General features: G+C 30.1%; 3 protein-coding genes and 1 long non-coding RNA gene across 4 annotated transcripts; all 4 read right to left on the bottom strand.

Annotated features, from left to right (window-relative positions):
* Positions 1–1723: 1723 nt before the first annotated feature.
* Positions 1724–2583, bottom strand: LOC123894562. The gene is made up of 2 exons (XR_006803873.1): positions 2448–2583; positions 1724–2064 (listed from the first exon to the last, which is right to left on the bottom strand). It is a non-coding gene; the product is annotated as an uncharacterized LOC123894562 (long non-coding RNA).
* A 1093-nt stretch (positions 2584–3676) lies between these two features.
* On the bottom strand, positions 3677–6127 carry LOC123897176 (putative B3 domain-containing protein Os03g0621600). Its single transcript, XM_045947706.1, has 7 exons — positions 5683–6127; positions 5212–5593; positions 4854–4975; positions 4511–4760; positions 4301–4390; positions 4095–4165; positions 3677–3984 (listed from the first exon to the last, which is right to left on the bottom strand). Exons 1-7 carry the CDS (start codon positions 5740–5742, stop codon positions 3739–3741), a joined length of 1221 nt encoding a protein of 406 aa, XP_045803662.1. The 5' UTR covers positions 5743–6127; the 3' UTR covers positions 3677–3738.
* A 5427-nt stretch (positions 6128–11554) lies between these two features.
* Positions 11555–12290, bottom strand: LOC123892609 (B3 domain-containing protein REM19-like). Its single transcript, XM_045942442.1, has 3 exons — positions 12244–12290; positions 11897–11964; positions 11555–11800 (listed from the first exon to the last, which is right to left on the bottom strand). The coding sequence occupies exons 2-3, from the start codon at positions 11942–11944 to the stop codon at positions 11555–11557; spliced, it is 294 nt and encodes a 97-aa protein (XP_045798398.1). The 5' UTR covers positions 11945–11964; positions 12244–12290.
* A 1733-nt stretch (positions 12291–14023) lies between these two features.
* Positions 14024–15306, bottom strand: LOC123892613. The gene is made up of 4 exons (XM_045942455.1): positions 15220–15306; positions 14739–15132; positions 14140–14261; positions 14024–14035 (listed from the first exon to the last, which is right to left on the bottom strand). Exons 1-4 carry the CDS (start codon positions 15274–15276, stop codon positions 14024–14026), a joined length of 585 nt encoding a protein of 194 aa, XP_045798411.1. The 5' UTR covers positions 15277–15306.
* Between the last annotated feature and the right edge of the window lie 5590 nt (positions 15307–20896).

The following is a 20896-nucleotide window of genomic DNA, read 5'->3' on the forward strand; positions in this document are numbered from 1 at the left end:
AGAACAACACATCAAACAACTCAATGGTTTTTTCTTACAACTGAAACATTAAATACCAAATTGATCTCATCAATTAAATTAAAGGAACAAATTTCCCCAATTAAATTGCATTCTTGAATAAATGGTCTCCATCCTTTACCAAATCTACTGCTTTTCATACTATCAAATTAGTTCACTTTTACGAACCACGATCTTCTCCCCATTTTCAACTCCACATTCACATTCTTATCACATCCTTTTTATATTCATAAACTCCATTGGTAAACTCTGCATGCAAATACAAACAAAATATATTATTATTTAGATGTTTCATTTTCACATCTCTATTTATATATATTTACATAGTAAGTAACCATAGTTTAAGAAATTAACCCTACAGGATAATTGTAATCGTCTTTCACATAAATCTTGAATTTGAAATGTTTCACCATAATACCACTTTCTGAATCTGCATAAACACAAAATCATAATTATGTGATAGATATTTTGGAGTTTCTTTTTTATCTGATGTCTTCCTAACAACCCCTTTTGAGTATATAAGGGGGTGCGGATAAAAACTTACAAACAAGTGAAATTGTGGTGGCTTAATTGAAATTCCGACACTAGTGGAAAAAAAAAAGTGCTTGTTAATATCTAAGATAAGACAGGAAAATAAACATGCAAATAAAACTACAAGAAAATAAAGAGGTACACCATCAATAAATTAAAATTCCTTAATTGATCATCGATCATCCTAAGAAATTAGAGATTAATAATCATGAGAGAGGATTATGTTACCAAGACATTGGACATAATCAATTATGTTTAATCTAATCATGAAACTAAATTGAGTAATTTGTTATCATACATGAAATTACCAAGAAAAATAGTAATTAGATGAACCAAAAGGATCAATCACTTTTTTTCATCAATTTGAATTCTAAGTCATTTTTAAGTTTATGATTAAAACTTTAAACCAAGCAAATTCCCCCCTTTGTTAAGATTATGTCAATTTTCTTAAGTATGCTTTCAATTTGCAATTGAATTACAACAATTCCTGCGGAAAGAACAGTTTATTTATACTACTTGACGGCGATTTAGTACACTTGCTAAATTTCTATGGGCGGTGATCGTTTCCGGAGCAAATTAACATCTCTATTCCATTCGGACTAAATCTAACGCAACACCTACATATAAGGCTAGAAAACTGGTCCTAGCTTGGAGTTAATTTATTGTGCTGTGAAGGTTTGGATTGTCGTGTCGTGTGTGTTCAGTTCTATGATGAAAAATCATAATTTTGAATGTATAGATTTTGTAAATTTGGTTTTATCCGGTTAAATACACGCTATCTTTTGTTTCATTGTCTAGTTATATGTGATAGATATTTTGGAGTTTCTTTTTTATCTGATGTCTTCCTAACAATCCCTTTTGAGTATATAAGGGGGTGCGGATAAAAACTTACAAACAAGTGAAATTGTGGTGGCTTAATTGAAATTCCGACACTATTGGAAAAAAAAAATGCTTGTTAATCTCTAAGATAAGACAGGAAAATAAACATGCAAATAAAACTACAAGGAAATAAAGAGGTACACCATCAATAAATTAAAATCCTTTATAGGCACCATCACTAAAAGAATAATACCCCTTAATTAGAAAGAGAGTGACAATGATCAATTACAAATACGACAAATCAACAAGAGGGCAATCTCTCATTTTTAATATAAAATATAATTATATCACTATATTGTAAAATATTAAAAATTATTTAATTATATATAATTATACTTATGATAATTATTATAATAGAACTTTTGCATACATCAATGAAATTTAAAGATCAGAAAAGGAAAAAAATACATAACTGTGAAATAAATCATAAAGGCACCACCAACATTATCATATGGGTAGAAATAACATAATATACTATATTTTTAATTAACTTTTATGGCTTCTGTTTTTTTTTTTTTTAAGCAACTTTTATGGCTTCTTTGGCACATCCACACATTTGATGCATGCATCTTGGAATATCAGGAAGCAAACACAAATCTCTTGGACAATCCCAATCCTTTTCGCAAGGCAGTCGTTCTGTGATATCAAATAAGAATTCAGGAAAGTATCAAATTAAATTCATATTTCACTGATCATTTGTTAAAAAAAAATTAAATTATGTTATGTGAGATTTCTATAATGGAGTAAACAAAATTGTGGAAAAATTCAAAATTTCTAATGATATATGAGTTACTCAATAAAGCAGGGATCATAAATCGTGACGAAAAATATTTGATCGAGAATTAATCCTTGTTGAAAGTGCTAAAAACATTTTGATATATTTAGACCAAAAACTTATTTATCTCTATAAATTAATATAAAAATACGCTATGATAATGAATTTTGTATAGTGATACTGATACCCAACGAAATCTTGGTTATTAGTGTCCACCAAATTTAAAAGTGTTGATTAGAATTACCTATACAGTTTGTTATTGAAATAAATAGGGAAAAAATGATAATAATAGCACAAATGAATATATAAACTTTAGCCATATTTTTTTCTTTTATGAATTTAGAAATAAATTGTTTGATCACTTTATAGTGTGAAAAAACCAATTCTTTATTAACAAGAGACCATTTTAAAATCATAATTATAAATAAATGTTTTTTTGATGCGTGTATGTGTTTGATTCTTTATCTCATTTAATTAATCACCTGACCTTTTATTATATTTTTTAGGGTCTTGTTAACATGTGCCCTAAGGGCACATGTTAAGATATACCAAAATAGAAATTCAACATTTAATGATACAAGAAATTTAATGCTTCAAAAGTCAAAATGCACAAATTAGCATTTAATAATTTCTATTTTTGCTTGCTTAACATGTGCCTTAAGGGCACAAGTTAACATTCTCCTATTTTTTATTACTTTTTTAGCCCTTCATAATATACAAGGGAAAATCTTCATAATGAACTTTTAATGTCGAGTATCTAGTTGATATGGTGAAACTTTTATCTTGAAAATGGTTTATAGGTAAAAACTCTACCTCCCCATGTTCCTTTTATAAGTGGGGCATCCACCATACTTTATGCTGGAACCGATAGATTTTGTTGAGGTGTCATGTTGGGTCTCAATGAACCAGGAAAATTGGAGGCCCTATTTTGTTTTGTCCTACCTATAGTTAATCCCTGCATCTCTCTTCCTTAGGAGTTTTTTGTTCTCATGGTTCCTTTGAGGGGCTCTAATATAGTGGCGGTGCCAGGTTTTTTTTCATGTATTTTTATTTACCTTACCATAGAGATTGTTATGTTTTGGTGAAGTATATTTCTGGTACCTCTTATTTTTAGGTACTTTCTTTTGTACCATTTTAGTTTTTATCTTTATACATTTTATATTTGCCATTAAAAAAAATAAATTAACCAAGCAAAATAAAACTAATTAATTGTCATCATTTAATTTTCAGCTATGAAAAGAAATTGTGATAATCTTGATCACATGTTAAAATCAAATAAAATTAGTTCTTGGCCGAAAGTTATGGTGTTTTATTTCACATCGTTTCTTTTGTTCCAAAAGGAGTATGCAAGGCAATTATTTATACATTTTTATTTGATTTTTTATATTATGAATAGTTGGATTATCCAACAGCAAGAAGATATATAGCACTGATAGCAATATTTAAAAAATTAATCAAGGACAATTGTACACAAAATAACATCAAGGACTTAAAAACTTTCATACAAAGCATAAAAGAACAACACATCAAACAACTCAATGTGTTTTTCTTACAACTGAAACATTAAATACCAAATTTATCTCATCAATTAAATTAAAGGAACAAATTTCCCCAATTAAATTGCATTCTTGAATAAATGGTCTCCATCCTTTACCAAATCTACTGCTTTTCATACTATCAAAATAATTCACTTTTACGAACCACGATCTTCTCCCCATTTTCAACTCCACATTCACATTCTTATCACATCCTACTATATTCATAAACTCCATTGGTAAACTCTGCATGCAAATACAAACAAAATATATTATTATTTAGATGTTTCATTTTCACATCTCTATTTATATATATTTACATAGTAAGTAACCATAGTTTAAGAAATTAACCCTACAGGATAATTGTAATCGTCTTTCACATAAATCTTGAATTTGAAATGTTTCACCATAATACCACTTTCTGAATCTGCATAAACACAAAATCATAATTAATAATTTACAAAACTATTTTAATTCAATGAACTATTTATAAAATTTTACAAATATTTAAGAATCCTTTACAATATTAAACCTAAAAACTTTAAAGAAGTTTGAAGAATACCCTCAACATAATATACTCTTGGACGGCTCCTAGAAGTTCCTCCAAGGTATCTCCTCTTTGCAATATTATTATCACAAGAGATCCCTTTTCCTATAATTGTGTCATTGATCAAATAAATTGAGCAATGTAGATGTTAATAAAAAAAGAATTAAAAAATTAATAACAAAAAACAAAAATGCAAATGCAAATAATAAAGAAAGAAAGAAAAACCTTTTCTAGCTCGATTAATAATAACAATGAACGAAGGTGGTCGGCGTTGAGTCATCACAAACTTACAAGTATCATCAACTTGCAAATTATATTTTTTGCTAAAAAGCTTCCAACCAGCACACATCATAGCTTTTTTATAGTTATCATCAAACCTTATTTTCACTTCCATAGGGGTGTCCTTACCAACCCTTAGGGTTGCAATGCCTCTAAAATTGTTTAAGTATTCTCTTGAAAACTGATTTTGTATCCACTGTTTCAAATCATGGTAATTTATAAGAGATACTCCACTAATTAAGCCAAACAAATTTAGTAGTTTCCTTAAAAAAAAAAAAAAAAAACTTACCAGGAAATATCCTTTGACATAAAAGTTTGTCATTACAACTTCAAAAAATGGATTCTCAACATTAACATCTTCATTTGTTGGGTACTTTTTAACCTTCTTCACCATATTCCCTCTGTTCCTACCTACAAAGTTTCAAAAAAAAAAAGTTACTTTTTTTTGACAAAAAAAAGTTACTTTTGATACCAAAACAAATAATTTATTTTCATCATTAACATATTACAGATTTATTACTCAAAAAAAAGTTAATTATTCCAGCTTTAGAGTTAATAGCCAGAAAAAATATTAAAAATTGAAATTATTAAAAATAAAACATGAGACTAAAAAAATAGAAAAAGAAAAGAAAAAAATATGAAGTCACCTTGGAATTTTCTCTTGCCATTTCTTTTCCTTTGAGCTTGCATTGGTATTTCATCACTCACTTCTTCAATAATTTCCTTAGCTTTTTCTCTAGCTTCAACATGTTCTTCATTTTCAGAGTTTATTTTTGAATAGTTTATTTCTAAACATTTAGGACCAAATACCTTAACCTTAAAATGTGATCCACCTATGTATTTGAAAGTTAAGACACATCCATGGCTCAAATTCACATGCTTTGAAAAAGTTTTCCAATTTTTTTGAAACAAAATTTCACCATTTCTTTCCACCCAAGATATTTCTTGTTCAAAACCATTTCGGAGTCTTAGGATTATTGGGTTTGGAATTCCTTTCCAATATTTCTCCCTATAAAGCTTTGGAATCTTCTGCAACAAAAAAATTAGAAAGATATTAACATTTTTAAAACAAAAACAAAGATATATAAATGAAACATAAGGTTAATTAAAATGCTTACATATGATTTCTTATCTTGCACTATTATTATCCTAAAACTTGGGCCTTTTGTAAATGACATGATGATTGACAGAAGAAAAGAGCTTTAGTGTGTGTTTGAGAGATAGTTGAGAAGTGGGTTATGGTTGGAAAAAGATTGACTCATGAGTAAAGTATAAAAGAACTTATTTTGATTGATATTGAATTATGAGAAAAGTTGAAGTCACAAATTTTGATAATAAACCAATTTTGTTGAATCAGCAAGCATGCGTTGCAAACTTTTCCTAAAATGGAGAAAGTTGGGAGAAGTGAGAAAAGTGACATAATTTGATTTTCACTACAATAATAATGTATTGTCTCGATGCATGGATGGTTTTGTTGGAATTGATAGCACAATTATTTATGCCATGGACATTGTTGGAGTATTATTTTGTTATTATATATTCTCTAATAGAGACACACACAATACAATCCTAAAAAAGTACTGAATCATTCACCATATATATATCTTCATTCATTTTTACATGAAAGAGGAAAACTTTGTTGTCCTAGAGATAGCAACAACATATCTGAAGCATAAGAAATGTGCATAAACATCCCAACCATTGTCAATTCACACTTCAATGTAACGTTTTATTTTATCCAATTTTCTTTTAATTAATGCACATACGGTGAAAAACAAATTTAATGTAGACAACGGTGAAAAAGGGTTTTTTTTTTTTTATTTGTTTAATGCTTTAACAATTTTAGGAGTTAAACTCTACTGCTAAAAAATGTTGTGTTCAATTTATTGTTTTAAATGGGTGTTCAACATATATTGAACAGAAATTCACTTTATCATTTGCTCAAAAATGAGTTTCTGCAACCCGTCATAGGAAATTGAATCATCTACGGTTGATGTTTTCATGTATTCGGGCATCTGGGATATCTGTGACAACCCGATCTTAATCAAATGGTTCATAGAAAAACAAATATTGTATAGGGACATCACATTATTCTACATACTGAACCTCTAACTCACTTATTTACCTTATTGGTGGGATTTCTAACTATTAGATTACCTACCAAAAAAAAAAAAACTATTTTAAATTTAAACTGGTTTTTTTTTAGGTAAACTAAGAGCATTATAAGATATCATAGTGACTAGTAGACATCATCTAGTAGCACTAATTTTATGCCTCTTTGCTCATATATAATATATAAAAAAAGGAGAAAATTAGGGAGATATCCCTAAACTAATCATCAATGAAGACATGAGGCAAAGTTTGTCACAAAAGAAAACTTTTGAAATGTACCCAAGAGAAGTCGACTTGCCAACACTTCCCTATTCCACTCTAATACTCCCATAAAAGAATCATTGAGAGGATGGCGGAGGTTGACCCTTAGACCCGGTATAATAACTCCCAAGGCTCCACCCAAATCGTAGGTTTTGTTTTTTAGCTTTCATAGAGACGTACAAAGTGAATGGAATCTCTTCTTCAGTATTGATACATGTTCTAGCTGCCCATGTTTTTTTTATCTTCTCCATATAATCAAGAACTACATATGTGGTAAAGCAGGTTGCTGCAACATAATTTGGGTTTCAGCTACATCTTCCCCTTCCGAGTCAGAGACATGAACCTGCGCTATTTCCTCTTCCAGGAATTCCTCATAAGCACTATGATTAAAATCATTATCATTCTGCCTCTTAGAAGTAGTAATCATGGCAGCATCATTCCCATTTTGTCGCTCAGCAGCATCAATTTCTTTAAAAATCTCATTAGTGTTATTATTGACAATCTTCTTAGTTGAATTGTCAGCTGGAATCTCATCTGCATTAAGAACAATAGGAAGCTGAAAGTTATTATTATTCTCTGGCTCATTAACAACCAATATTATACTATTTAAATTATTTAACCATCTAACTCTATCATTGGATCAGCATGCATGCCTTTAAAAATTCTGATCACACACGAATTAAGGTTGCTTGGAAAAAGATTTATGATGAGTAAGTAGAAAAAAGATAGCTAACTTTTCCTAAAAATCGAATCAGTTGGGAGAAGTGAGAAAAGTGACCGAATTTGATTTGCTTTGTGATTTAACTGCAAGAATATATTCTCTACTCTCTAGAATCTATCGATGATTTGGTTTCAATATAGCACTCTCTCCCAAAATAATTGTCACATTTTACCACCGTATATTTGTCAATGCACAATTTTGATTGTGAATATTATTTTGTTGTGAATATATGGTCAAAGTAGTTTATCTTCTTTCGTTAGCCTAATTAATTATATTACGTATTTTGCCGAGCGGGTTATTTTTTCAACACTCCGGTATATATATTGTGTAGATATGTACCGATATACATGTGGATGATTGTGATTGGTCCGTAAATAGTATTTAATATAGAAAAATTAATAAATACTATTTATAAATCAATCAGAATCATACACATTAACAAATGTACCGGCACATATCCAAACAATATATGTACCAAATAATTCACTTTTTTTATAAGTAAATATTTGAATTATAAGAAGTATAAGGGGTATATAATCCTTACGATTTAAGGAAAATTATCTTAGATGCGTTGCAAACAAACTAAGGCATTGTTACATCGATCAGAAAAAACTAAATTAGCATTACTCCCTATATGGCCTATAAACCAAAATCAAAAACTAAATTAGCATTACTACCTATGGGATTGATACATTTACACATTTTCCTAAATAAAATATTATTTCGTGTGCGCTAAATACTCTATATAATCACCAACCATATGATATGCTTGATATTTTTACCTTTTACTATTTCTCCGAACAATGAAAAATGATGTGGTATAGACACAAACCGGATGTAGTTTGTGTTCTGCCATTGAAATATTAATTATCTCTCAGCATAATCTTGCTACAATTGAAAAAAACTATGATTAATTTTCTCTTCCACATTATAACAAAAGACACAGCTCCTGGCATGGTTATTAGTGAGTATTCCTCTGCAATATAATGCCTTCCTTATTGGTAATTTTTCTAACAACCGCGAAATTAAAAATGCTAATTTTTGACGGAACATTAATTAACCTTAACATTGCGAGCAGGTTATAGTTTTATTTGAGCTTGCCTTGGATTGGGAGTGGTAGGAGGACATATTTTGGGTGGTTGTTAATTTAGCAAGCTGTTATTTGGTCAATTTAAATTTTCCAAAACAACTTAATCTTTACTGAGGGAACGTCATCTGTTGAATATTTGATTGATAGGCTGAAACTTATTTTTTGGAAGTGGTATATGGCCAAAAGCCCTGGTCACTCATGCTCTTTATATGAATGGGGTGCAACCTTTTTTATGCTGGAGCCGTTACAGTATTGTGTCTTGGTGAACCTTAATCTTCGAGGACTTGGAGGGTTATCTGCCTGTTTTTTTCTCAGTTTATTTGGTGATCTTCTTGTTCGTCTCTTATATATATATATATATATATATATATATATATATATATATATATATATATTCTTGTGATCTTCTAAAACCGTTCACAATCTCTTTTATGACTTTTTGTAATTAATAAACTCTTCATTTTAGAATAAAAAGAATTTTGAATATTTGGATTCCACAAATCCATCATCATTTTGAGTACTATGTAGTAAAATACGAATTGGCATTTCAGTCACATGATAGAACATGATTCTTTATTGTGAGGTTGGGGGGATGATGGAGGTCTTGGCATTTCAGTCACATAGGAAATCTCTATATATTATCATTATATGACTCTTTTCATCACATGCTTCTTCAGCCTATTACCCTATTTCTAAATCTTTTCAGTAACTTGAAAAATTGTTTCCCATTTCCATATCTGAAGCCTAAGAAATGTGCATGACTGATCAGAGAATATTGTGGTATCCCAACCATATTCTGATTCTTAATCCACACTTCAGTGTCACGTTTTATCCAATTTTCTTTTGATTAATGCACATACATATATAGATGTTCAAAAAAATAATAATTAATGTACATATATAGGAAGATGTCATGACAACAATGAAAATGAGATTTTTTTTTTATTTGTTTAATGCTTCAACAAATTAAGGTGTTAAACTCTATTACTAAAAATGGTGTGTTCAAACTAACATTATAAAAAAAAAAACATTGGTGTGTTCAGATATAAAAAAAAAAAAACTTAAATATCACATTGTCCCTGTTTATTTTCGTTTTTTTTTTTATATTTTAGTCTCTATGTTGTACTTTTGTTTAAAAAAGTCCTTGCATGTGTAAATCGTGTTATTTTTGCTTAAATATCACGCTGACGTGGCTAACGGCTTGAGTTGTGGCAACTATGATGTGGCAAATGAAGGACCAAAATGAAAAGTTTTAGATTAATGAAGGACCAAAATAAAAAAAAAACAAACCAATTTTTTTCTTAAAAAAAAAAACAGAAAATTTAAAATCCATATATCTATACCTCTATATAAAGATGATACGAAAGTTTTGGTGTCTACTTTTCATAATACCAACAATACCCTTAATTTTTTTTAGCAACAAATCTTTTATTAACAAACTCACCATAACAGAAAAATCTTTTATTAACAAATTCACTGTAACATAAGACATTTTTTTTTACATAAGTTAAACACGTCTGGCCCGCTAGTATATATAAGAGCTTCTTGTTTTTTAAAATATTATGTAATGGGATATCGACTCGAAAATATTATGCAAATTATGTAAAAAAAATGCAAAAAAGACATGTCTTATGTTATGTGAGTTTGTTAATAAAATATTTTTGTTGTTCAAAAATAAAGTAAAGAATATTATTGGTATTATGAAAAGTCGGCAACAAAATTGTTTGTATCCTCTTTATATATAGGTATAGAATCCCTAAACTATAGGGAATAAGTAAAATAAAAAACGTGAAGCTCTTTTATATTTATATATATATATATATTTTAAATTTTCAGTTTTTTTCTTTAAGAAAAAAATTGATTTTTTTGTTTTTTTTGTTTTGTTTTGGTCCTTTATTTGCCACACCATAGTTGCCACATGTGAAGTCGTTAGCCACGTCAGCGTTTTTTGGAAGGCAGTTGACGGGAGTGACGAAAACCAACATGATTTATACATGCAGAATTTTTTTTAAAAAAAATAAATAAAATACAAAGATTAAAACCAAAAAAATGAAATCATACATAAATCAATGTGATATTTAAGGGAAAAAAATAGTGTATTCAATTTATTGATTCAAATGGGTTCAACATATTTTGAACAGAAATTCACCCCATCATTCACTAAAAAATGAGTCTCTGCAACCCTTAATAGGAAATTGAATCCTCTGTAGTCGATGTTTTCATGCATTCACGCTTTTGGGATATCTGTGCCTGTCCGATCATGATCAAATGGTTTATAAAAAACCAAATTTTCCCTTTTAATTAATTTAAAGTAGCAATATTAAATCTGAACTGGTCACGTGTGCGTAAACTGTACCGGTGATTGCTCAATATTCTGATCCCTTTCATAGGTGTGTAAAATGTTCTCACTATGATGCAGGATTGGACCCTTATAATTCCAACTTTGAAACTGAGACAACGTGGCGCTATAATCAAGTGTGTGTTCTTTAGGGTCTGTTTGGTTCTATGGAAAGAAAGTGAGAGGGAATAAAATTACAAAAATCAATGAATAAACTTAGACTACTTGTAATTTTCTTTCCTCCCACTTTCTTTCCATAGAACCAAACGGACCATTAGAGTGTGATTGAGCGTTTGACGTTAGCAATGCTCAAAGATTAATAACATACTAAACATTATTAATAGTACAAACACTGACATGCATGATAATACTAAAATTTAATATGCAATATCTGCTTAAAATAACAAAGTAAAAGCATAAAAATGTTGGGCTTAAATTAAAGAACAAAACAAAGAAATGTTCAACTAATTAAACATATAAAACTCTTTCAAATGAAACTTCAAACACAAATTTTTTCTCATCAATCAACTTAAAGCGACAACGGTCTCCAATCTCCAATTTGCATTCTTCCTTAAACTCTGTCCAACCTACAGATAATTTACTGCCTCCAGGATAATACTTCACTTTTACAGACCATGACTTTTCATCCACTTTCAACTCCACGAATTTTCCCCAACATTCTTTGTGCCTACGCAAAAAAGCATTTGGTACATACTGCAAATATAAACAAAATATATCATTTACGATTTATAGTTTTATATATTATCTATATAGTTATCATATTTTATGTTAGCTAGTAATTAATCATACCGGGTATAAGGATGAATTGACAGTAAGCTCGAATGTGTCATGTTTCATCACATTACGGCCTTTTGAATCTATATAAACACAATGAAAATATATGATTTTTGTCAATATTAAATATTAATCTAGACTTATACAGTAAAAAATACTATATGAAATGATTATGGAATTATAAAAATAATCAAGCTTAAAAACTTTAAATTCTAATTAAGTGGGTAATTCACTTTTCTCTTTAAAAAAAGCGGGTAACTTATTCTCATCTGAAAAAATGCGAGGATGAAAATTGTGAATCAATGAAAATATGAGAATTGAAAGTTCTTTTAAATTAAACTTTAAAAAAGTTAAAGGAGTACCCGCGATAGCACGACGGTTGCTAGAAGTTCCTTTGAAGTTGCTTCTTCCTCTATAACCTATGTCATGGTTCAAAGGAATAATTGAAACAAAAAAAAAAAATTGATGATAAGCAAATGCAGCTGGTTATAAAAAATATTGTTCAATAATAATAATAAACAAACATAGAAATTAAAAAAATAAGAAAAAACCTTGAAACTTACTTATGGCTCCATTAATATTAATAGTGAATAAAAATGTTTGGCTTTGAGTCAACTCAAATTTACATTTATCACCGGCTTTCAACTTATATTTTTCAGCAAATGGCTTCCAACCATTGGTAATAATAGATGATCCATTGGCATCAATAATCAACTTCACTTTCTCAGGCTTGTCTTTACCAAATCTAATCTTCACAGTCCCTTTGATCCCCTTCAAGTATTCTCTCGAAAATTCATTTGGTATCCTCTATTTCATCAAAGTTATTTGTTAGTTTCTTTTAAAAAAATCATTTTTATTTAAAAAATTAATAATTTTAGAGTTATTCAATTATTTTTTACAATTTGAAATTGGGGTTTTCATCAATTTCTTTACATTCAAACTTGTGTAAAAATCGTTTACATTGACCATATATATAAATTAAATCATTTTAAAAAGGTGAAAGTTGTTTAAAATATGAAGCTGTTTTTGAGAAATTTCTCCTTAAAATTAGTTATATAGCATTTTTAAAAAATAAAAAGTGAAAGAGGTTTTCACTATAATAAATAAACACAAGTTTTATTTTTATTAAATAAAAAAGTAAATCTAAAAATAATTAAATATTATTATTTTTAAATAAGCGAAGCTCATTTCACAAAACGTCTACGATTTAATTACTATTTTTTTAAGAGAAATTGTTATTAGTTAAAGCTAAAGTGGACATTTTAATGGGAAACTTACCAAAAAATAGCCATGGGCGTAAGTATGTGACAATTGAAGTTCGAAACTCGGATTCTCACAAGTTTGACCTTTTCTCTTGCCATTTTTTGTCCTTTGAATTTGTGTGGGTATGTCACTTTCTTCATCTTTAGCCCAAAAAATAAAATCATACATGGAAGAAAAAGATAATAAGTGAGAATCCTTCGACAACATATTAATGATACAACAATACACTTTTTAGTTCAAAAACTCAAATTATTGATTAGTTTAGATACGTACCTAATTAGAAACTCTGTTAATTCAAAGAACTATTTAAGAAAATTATAAAAATTTAAGAATCCTTCGCAATATAATATTAAAAATATTAAAATCTAAAAGCTTTAAAGATGTTAGAAGAATACCGTACCCTCATCAAAATGTACTCTTGGACGGCTCCTAGAAGTTCCTCCAATGTCTCTCCTCTTTGAATTGTTATTATCACAAGAGCTCCCTTTTTTATAATTGTGTCATGGATCCAAGAAATTGAGCAATATAGATATTAATAAAAAATAATTAAAAAAATAATAACAAAAATGCAAATAGTAAAGAAAGAAAGAAAAACCTTGCAAATTCTTAGGGCTTGGTCCTTTTCTAGCTCGATTAATAGTAGCAATGAATGAAGGCGGTTGGCGTTGAGTCATCTCAAAGTTACAAGAATCATCAATTTGCAAATTATAATTTTGGCTAAAGAGCTTCCAGCCACCACCCATAGTTGATTTTTCAGTGTTATCATTATACCTTATATTCATTTTTATAGGGTTGTCCTTACCAACTTGTAGGGTTGAAATGCCATTATAATTGTTCAAGTGTTCTCTAGAAAACTTCTTTGGTATCCACTGTTTCAAATCATTGTAATTTCTTAGAGATATTATTGAAGTTAAAATTAGTATTTTATTTTATAGCAAACTTACCATGAAAAAATTATCAAAAAACAAAAAAAAAAAACAAAAATTAAAACTTACCATGAAATGGCCATCGACATAAGATTTTGTCATCCTAACATCAAAAAAGGGATTCTCATCATTAACAGCTTCATTTGTTGGATACTTTGTAGCCTTCTTCACCATATTTCCTCGGTTCCTACCTGCAAAGTCCAAAATGAAAAAATTATTTTCATCATTAACATGCTATTGCTACAGATTTATTCCTCAAAAAAGAAAAAGTAATATATGTACCCAAATTTTTTTTTATGGCATTAAAAGTTTTAGAAATAATATGTTTTAACACGTTTTTAAGAAACAAACTATTTAATATTTATTTGTCATAACAAATTATTATTTATTTAAAACATATATATAAAATAATTCACAGGAAAAGTTTTTTAAATTTTCGTTTTGAACAGCAAAAGAATTATTCATAGGAAAAGTTTTTTAAATACCTTTCCAATTTAAGCACTTTTTGGATTTTTTCAAGATTATATTTTTAAAGAGTAAATAAAGTGAAGAAAAACACTTAAAAATAATTAAATAAAAAAATCATGAAACATTATACTGAAATTATTAAAAATAAAATATGTGACCAACAAATAGAAAAAGAAAAAAAAAAAACAATATGAACTCACCTTGGAATTTTCTCTTGCCATTTCTTGTCCTTTGAGCTTGCTTTAGTATTTCAATCTCATCATCACTTTCATCATCTCTCACTTCAATAATTTCTGTAACTTTTTCAGTAACTTCAACAACTTCTTCATTTACAGATTTTATATCTGCATAGTTTATTTCTAAACCATTGGGACCAAATATCTTAACCTTAAAATGTGATCCACCTATGTATTTAAAAGTTAAGACACATCCATGACTCACTTGTTTTGCAAAACCTTTCCAATTTTTTTGAAACAAAATTTTACCATTACTCTCAACCCAAGATATTTCTTGTTCAAAATCATTTGGGAGTCTAAGGATTATTGGGTTTGGTGTTCCTTTCCAATATTTCTCCCCATAATGCTTTGGAATCCCCTGCAACAAAATTCATAAAGATATTAACATTTTTTAAAACAAGCATATATAAATGAAAATATAATGTTAATTAATATGCTTAATTACATTTGTTTTCTGATCTTGCACTATTTTCCTAAATTCGGGGCGTTTTGTAAATGACATGATTTGAGAGAAGAAAAGCGTTTTAGTGTGTGTTTGAGAGAAAGTTGAGAAGTGAGTTGGTATATATATATAAGAACTTTTTTTGTAAGCCTATTTTGTCACTTTTTAGTTTTTATATATATATATTTAGAAAAAATATTAGTTACCAATAAAGAATTGTTTTGCCTTTTCCAAAAAAACCAGTAAAGGATTGTTTTAAGTGATAATAATCTTATGCAACTTTCTTGGATGCAGTGTTTGCCTTTCCCTAAAGCAGTGATACGTAAGATTAACTCCATATGTCGGACTTTCTTCTGGACGGGTAGTATAGAGAAAAGCCGTAAAGCCTCCGTTGCTTGGAAATCTGTGTGCCAACCTAAGCGTAATGGTGGTCTGAATCTCATTGACCTTGAGGGTTGGAATCATATTTCTTTGCTGAAACTGTTATGGAATCTTTGTGGCAAATCAGATAGCCTTTGGGTAAAATGGATCCATGCATATTATACTAAAAACCAGCAGATCATGGAGGCTTCTATACCAGATAATGCCTCCTGGATAATGAAGGCTGTTATGAAGCAACACGAGTATACCCTTCAAAATTCGGTGTGGACAGAGATGTTGAATGCCCAGAACTTTGTTCTATGGAAACGTGGCCCGTCCTAGAGCTCTTGTCAACCTCTGGATTGCTTGTAATGGGAGGTTGGCAACTCGTGACAGATTACACAAGTTTGGGATTATTGACACAACTTGTTGTTGCTTCTGCAGTGCTGATGAAACTCAGCAGCACCTTATGTTTGATTGTAATGAAACAAGAGATATTTGGAGGAAAGTCCTTGAATGGATTCAGATTGCTCATTATCCACTGGGCTGGTGTCAAGAAGTGGAGTGGATTATGAAGCAGACTAAAGGTAAAGGAGGTCGTGCAAAGATCCTAAAATTGGCCTTCACTGAATGTGTCTATGAGATTTGGAGGTATCGAAATGATATTAGTTTTGGTAATGCTGTACAGAACAATCATACTGATGAGAAAATTATTGATACTATTGTCTATAGGGGCTGGACCAATAGAAAATTAAGGACATGCCTAGCTAAACTCATGATGTAAATAGTCCTTTTCTTTGGTTGTTTTTTTTTTTGTCGTTTTTGATCCTGTGGGCTGGATCCTTGTGATCGCCTTGTACCTTTGGTTTTTGAATTAATCAAAGTTTTCTTTTTGATTCAAAAAAAAAAAATCTTATGCAACTTAAGAAAATGGACTGTGATTCGATTTTCGATTTTTACGGATGAAAAAATTTTGGTTGGAATGAAGGAGAGACCTTACTTTGTATACCTCTCAAAGTTTTTGATGGAAATTAATGACCGGTAAATGGTAGTGGAAATTTCTAGTACCTCTTTATTTTTTTATTTTTTATTTTTTTTCTCTTATACTTTTTTTATTTATAAAGACATGATCAAAATTAATGTTAAAACTGATTCCGAACCAAATTAAACTAATGGTGAAAACCATATAAAACTTGCTTTATAAACATTGTAATATATTTTTGGCAAAATTACACTACAAGTCTTTTATCTTATTTTTTTGTAACACTTTGGTCCTTTATCTTTTTTTTGTAACACTTTGGTCCTTTATCTTTTATTTGTAACACTTTAGTCCTTTATTTTTTTTATTTGTAACACTTTAGTCCCATTTTTTGTAACAGTTTGGTCCTTTATCTTTTTTTATTTGTAACATGTTGGTCCTTTATTTTTTATAAATAAATAAGATAAGGACCAAAGTGTTACAAAAAAAAGAAGATAAAGGACCAAATTGTTACAAAAAAAATATAAAGGACCAAATTGTTACAAAAAATAAGATAAAAGACTTGTAGTGTAATTTTACCTATATTTTTCTTCGACCATTAAATATTTGATAATACGATCTAGCGTTATCAGCTAGAAAAAGGGGCATACAACACCATAAAATATATTTTGTTTCCACACTATGGAAACTTCTTAATATCTAACCAATTTATTTCCCTTGAAAATATATGATTACTTGTGTGAATCTTATTTTTTTATATTGAAATATGAGAAAAGTTGGAGTCACAAATTATGAAATTAACAATTATATATTATACTAATAAATAATAAACAAATGTTGGATCAGCATGCATGCCTTGTAAAGTTCTTCTGATCGATCACACGCGAATTAAGGTTGGTTGGAAAAAGATTGTATGACGAGTAAGTAGAAAAAAGATACATAGCAAAATGGAATCAGTTGGGAAGTGAGAAAAAAGTAACAAAATTTGATTTGCTTTATGATTTCACTGCAAGTGACAGAATTAGATACATAGCACACTTTTACTGCAAGTGAATCAGTTGGATTGAAACTATAGCTACTTGTATTGGGTCTATTGTGCGATGGACATGGTTTCATATTAGTAATTCATTGTGATGTTATTTTTATTTTGTTATTATTCTATGCATACATATTTCCTATGTGACTGAAATGCCAAGACCTCCATAACTCGAAGCTCACAAAAAAAAAAAATATTTATGTAAATTGTTAAATATATTTTTAGTCTTTATAAAATTTTGTATTTTAGATTTAGTCCATATTAAATTTTAATTTTTTTATAATATTGCAGTTTGTAATTTAGAATAACCCATATTTTGTAATTTTTTTACAAAAAATGTTTTTTTTTTGTCCTTTCAATTAGTCCCTATAAAATGTAAATAAAGATTAATAGTGAATAATTTTTTTAGAGAGACTAAACTTAAAAGCTTATGATTGTGTTGTGTGTATCTTTATATGACTCTTTTCAGCCAAGTTCATGATGTTTATTGTTCTTTTCTTCACATGCTTCTTCAGCCTAGCTATTACCCTATTTCTAAATCTTTTCAAATATCATCATACTACTAACTTCAAAAATTGATTCCCATTTCCATATCTGAACTGAAGCCTAAGAAACATGTATGACTGATTAGAGAATAAATAGTGTGGTGGTATCCCAACCATATTCTGATTCTCATAATTTAAACTCTATGGCTAAAAATGGCGTACGTGTTCAATTTATAGGTTCAAATGGGTGCTCAAAAATGAGTTTTAATGCATTCACGTATCTGGGGTATATGCATTCAATTTATAGGTTGTGTTTGCGTTTATGGGTTTGTGGCTTTGCCTTTACCGATCTTTGGTGTTGCGTCACCAATTCTGTGGTGTTGTTTTACCAGAACTGTTGTTGTGTTCGCCGGATCATTCATCGATTTGCGTTCTGTTTTGGTTAGAAATTGCTGAAAATACTTGATATTGTTCGTCAGTTAGTTATTAGTTAATGAATTAATTCATTACGGTGTTGTTGTTTAAACTCATTCGTCTTTCTAAAATTCTAAATTTGATATTCGCCACTTTACACATCCCTTTATTTTTAATTTGGTTTCGCATCCGTACGCGAAGTTTACTGGATTGTGCACGTGATGCATCAGTGTTTGCTCTGAAATTTTGGATTTCCTTTTTTGTTTTAATCTCATTATATTTATGGGATATTTGAAAGGCAAAATCAATTTTACTCAAAAGAAACCAAACATGACATAATCAATTCTACTAATACATGTTTAAAATCAATTCTAATTGTAAAATTGAAACCAAATATACACATAATAGTATTATATTGTTTTATTGCATCTTTGTAAGAGTAACTATACTGAAATCCTTATCAAAATATAAAGGATGCTTTTTTTTTGTTCTAATCTTCTTATACTTTTTTAGCACCCTAGCCAAGTCACATAAATATAGCAAGTTACTCACATGTCACATAACCGAAAACCACCAAAACTGCCTATACTACTGAATTCTAATTTCTAATTTCCTTATGCCCCAAAACTCCATTTCTATCTATAAAAAGAAAGGGAACTTATCTCATTCACATATTTATGCACTAAAAATTTATAACTCTCTTCGTCTTTACGCTTAAAATAGTAATATCTGGTTGACATTATTTTAATACACGTTACACTTTTATTTTTCATTGTTTTAATCAAATAGGTCTCAATAAATTAAGTCATTGTCTTTTTTTTTCTTCTTTTCGATAAGGAATATTTATAAAAGAGCCCAATCTAACATCATAGTTAGAAACTCTACCCGATGAGTGGTTTAGGATCAATTTTGATCCGGAATCACCCTTCTTGATTGTTTTTTATTTACTTTTTCAGGTTTTATTTCGAGTTTTCTCTCTTGTGATTTCTTCATCTTGTGTTGTTTTAATCCCGTCTTAGTGCGTGTTGCAAATTGCCTTGAAAACGTGAAGAAAAACATCTCTAGTCTGCTGTTTTCCGCCCCGGGCGGAAAACCTGTGTTTCGGGCGGAAATTTGAAGCAGAATAAGGGGGGCTCTCTGTTTTGCCGCCCCAGGCGGAAATCTTGGTGTTTCAGGCGGAAATTTCCGCCTCAGGCGGAAAAAGCTGCGCCTCGGGCGGAAATCGCTGCAGAGTATTTAAAGGGTCACGTTTTCTGTTTTTCATAACAAGTTTTTAGGGTTTCTGAGGCCAACATACAAACTAGGGTTAGAAGAGTAACATCTTGGGAACACTCTAGGGTTGGGTAATCATTCTATCACCTTGGGAAACACTTTCATTGAAATCTCTTGGTCACGGGAAGAGATTTGGGAAAAGGGTAGAAATAGGATAACTCTATTTTCTTGTAACTCTTTTGAGAATCTCATTGTAATCAAGGAACAAAGTTTGATAGTGGAACGGAGAGCTGCTCTCTCCCCCAGAGTAGGTCACATTGACTGAACTGGGTAAACAATTTATTGTGTCCTTTTCCCTTTCTCGCCGTTTATCATTATTTGTGATTATTATTGCCGTTCGCTTATTTTGATTGCTTAATCGTATTTGCTCCACACATCAAGATTATTATTGGTGTGATTTTATCGAATTCACAACAATTGGCGCCCACCGTGGGGCAAAGGATCAAACGAATTAAGTATCATGGGTTCTAAGTGGGACATCGAGAAGTTCACCGGGAGTAACGACTTTGGGTTGTGGAAGGTGAAGATGAGGGCAATATTAACTCAACAGAAGTGTGATGAGGCGCTTCTAGGAGAGGCACACATGCCTGCTACTTTGACACCAGCAGAAAAGACCGAGATGAATAATAAAGCACTGAGTGCGATTATTTTGTGCCTTGGGGATAAGGTGTTGAGAGAAGTAGCGAAAGAAAAAACAGCTGTGGCTATGTGGACCAAGCTTGATGCGTTGTATATGACGAAGTCTTTGGCACATAAGCAGTGTTTGAAAGAACGGTTGTTTTTCTTTCGTATGGTGGAGAATAAGTCGGTAATGGAACAACTATCGGAGTTCAATAAAATTATTGACGATTTGGCGAACATTGATGTGAACCTGGAAGATGAGGACAAAGCGTTTCACCTGTTGTGTGCTTTTCCCAAGTCTCTTGACAATCTCAAGGATGCATTGCTATATGGCAAAGAAGGCACTATCACCTTGGATGAAGTCCAATCGGCCTTGAGAACCAAGGAGTTAACTAAACTCAGAGATATGAAAATTGATGATAGTGGAGAAGGCTTGAATATTGCAAGGGGGAGAAGTGAAAACAAAGGGAGAGGAAAAGGGAAGAAACACAGGTCCAAGTCTAGGGCAAAGGG

The sequence above is a fragment of the Trifolium pratense genome, linkage group LG1 (assembly GCF_020283565.1).
Source record: "Trifolium pratense cultivar HEN17-A07 linkage group LG1, ARS_RC_1.1, whole genome shotgun sequence".
Lineage (NCBI taxonomy): Eukaryota > Viridiplantae > Streptophyta > Magnoliopsida > Fabales > Fabaceae > Trifolium > Trifolium pratense.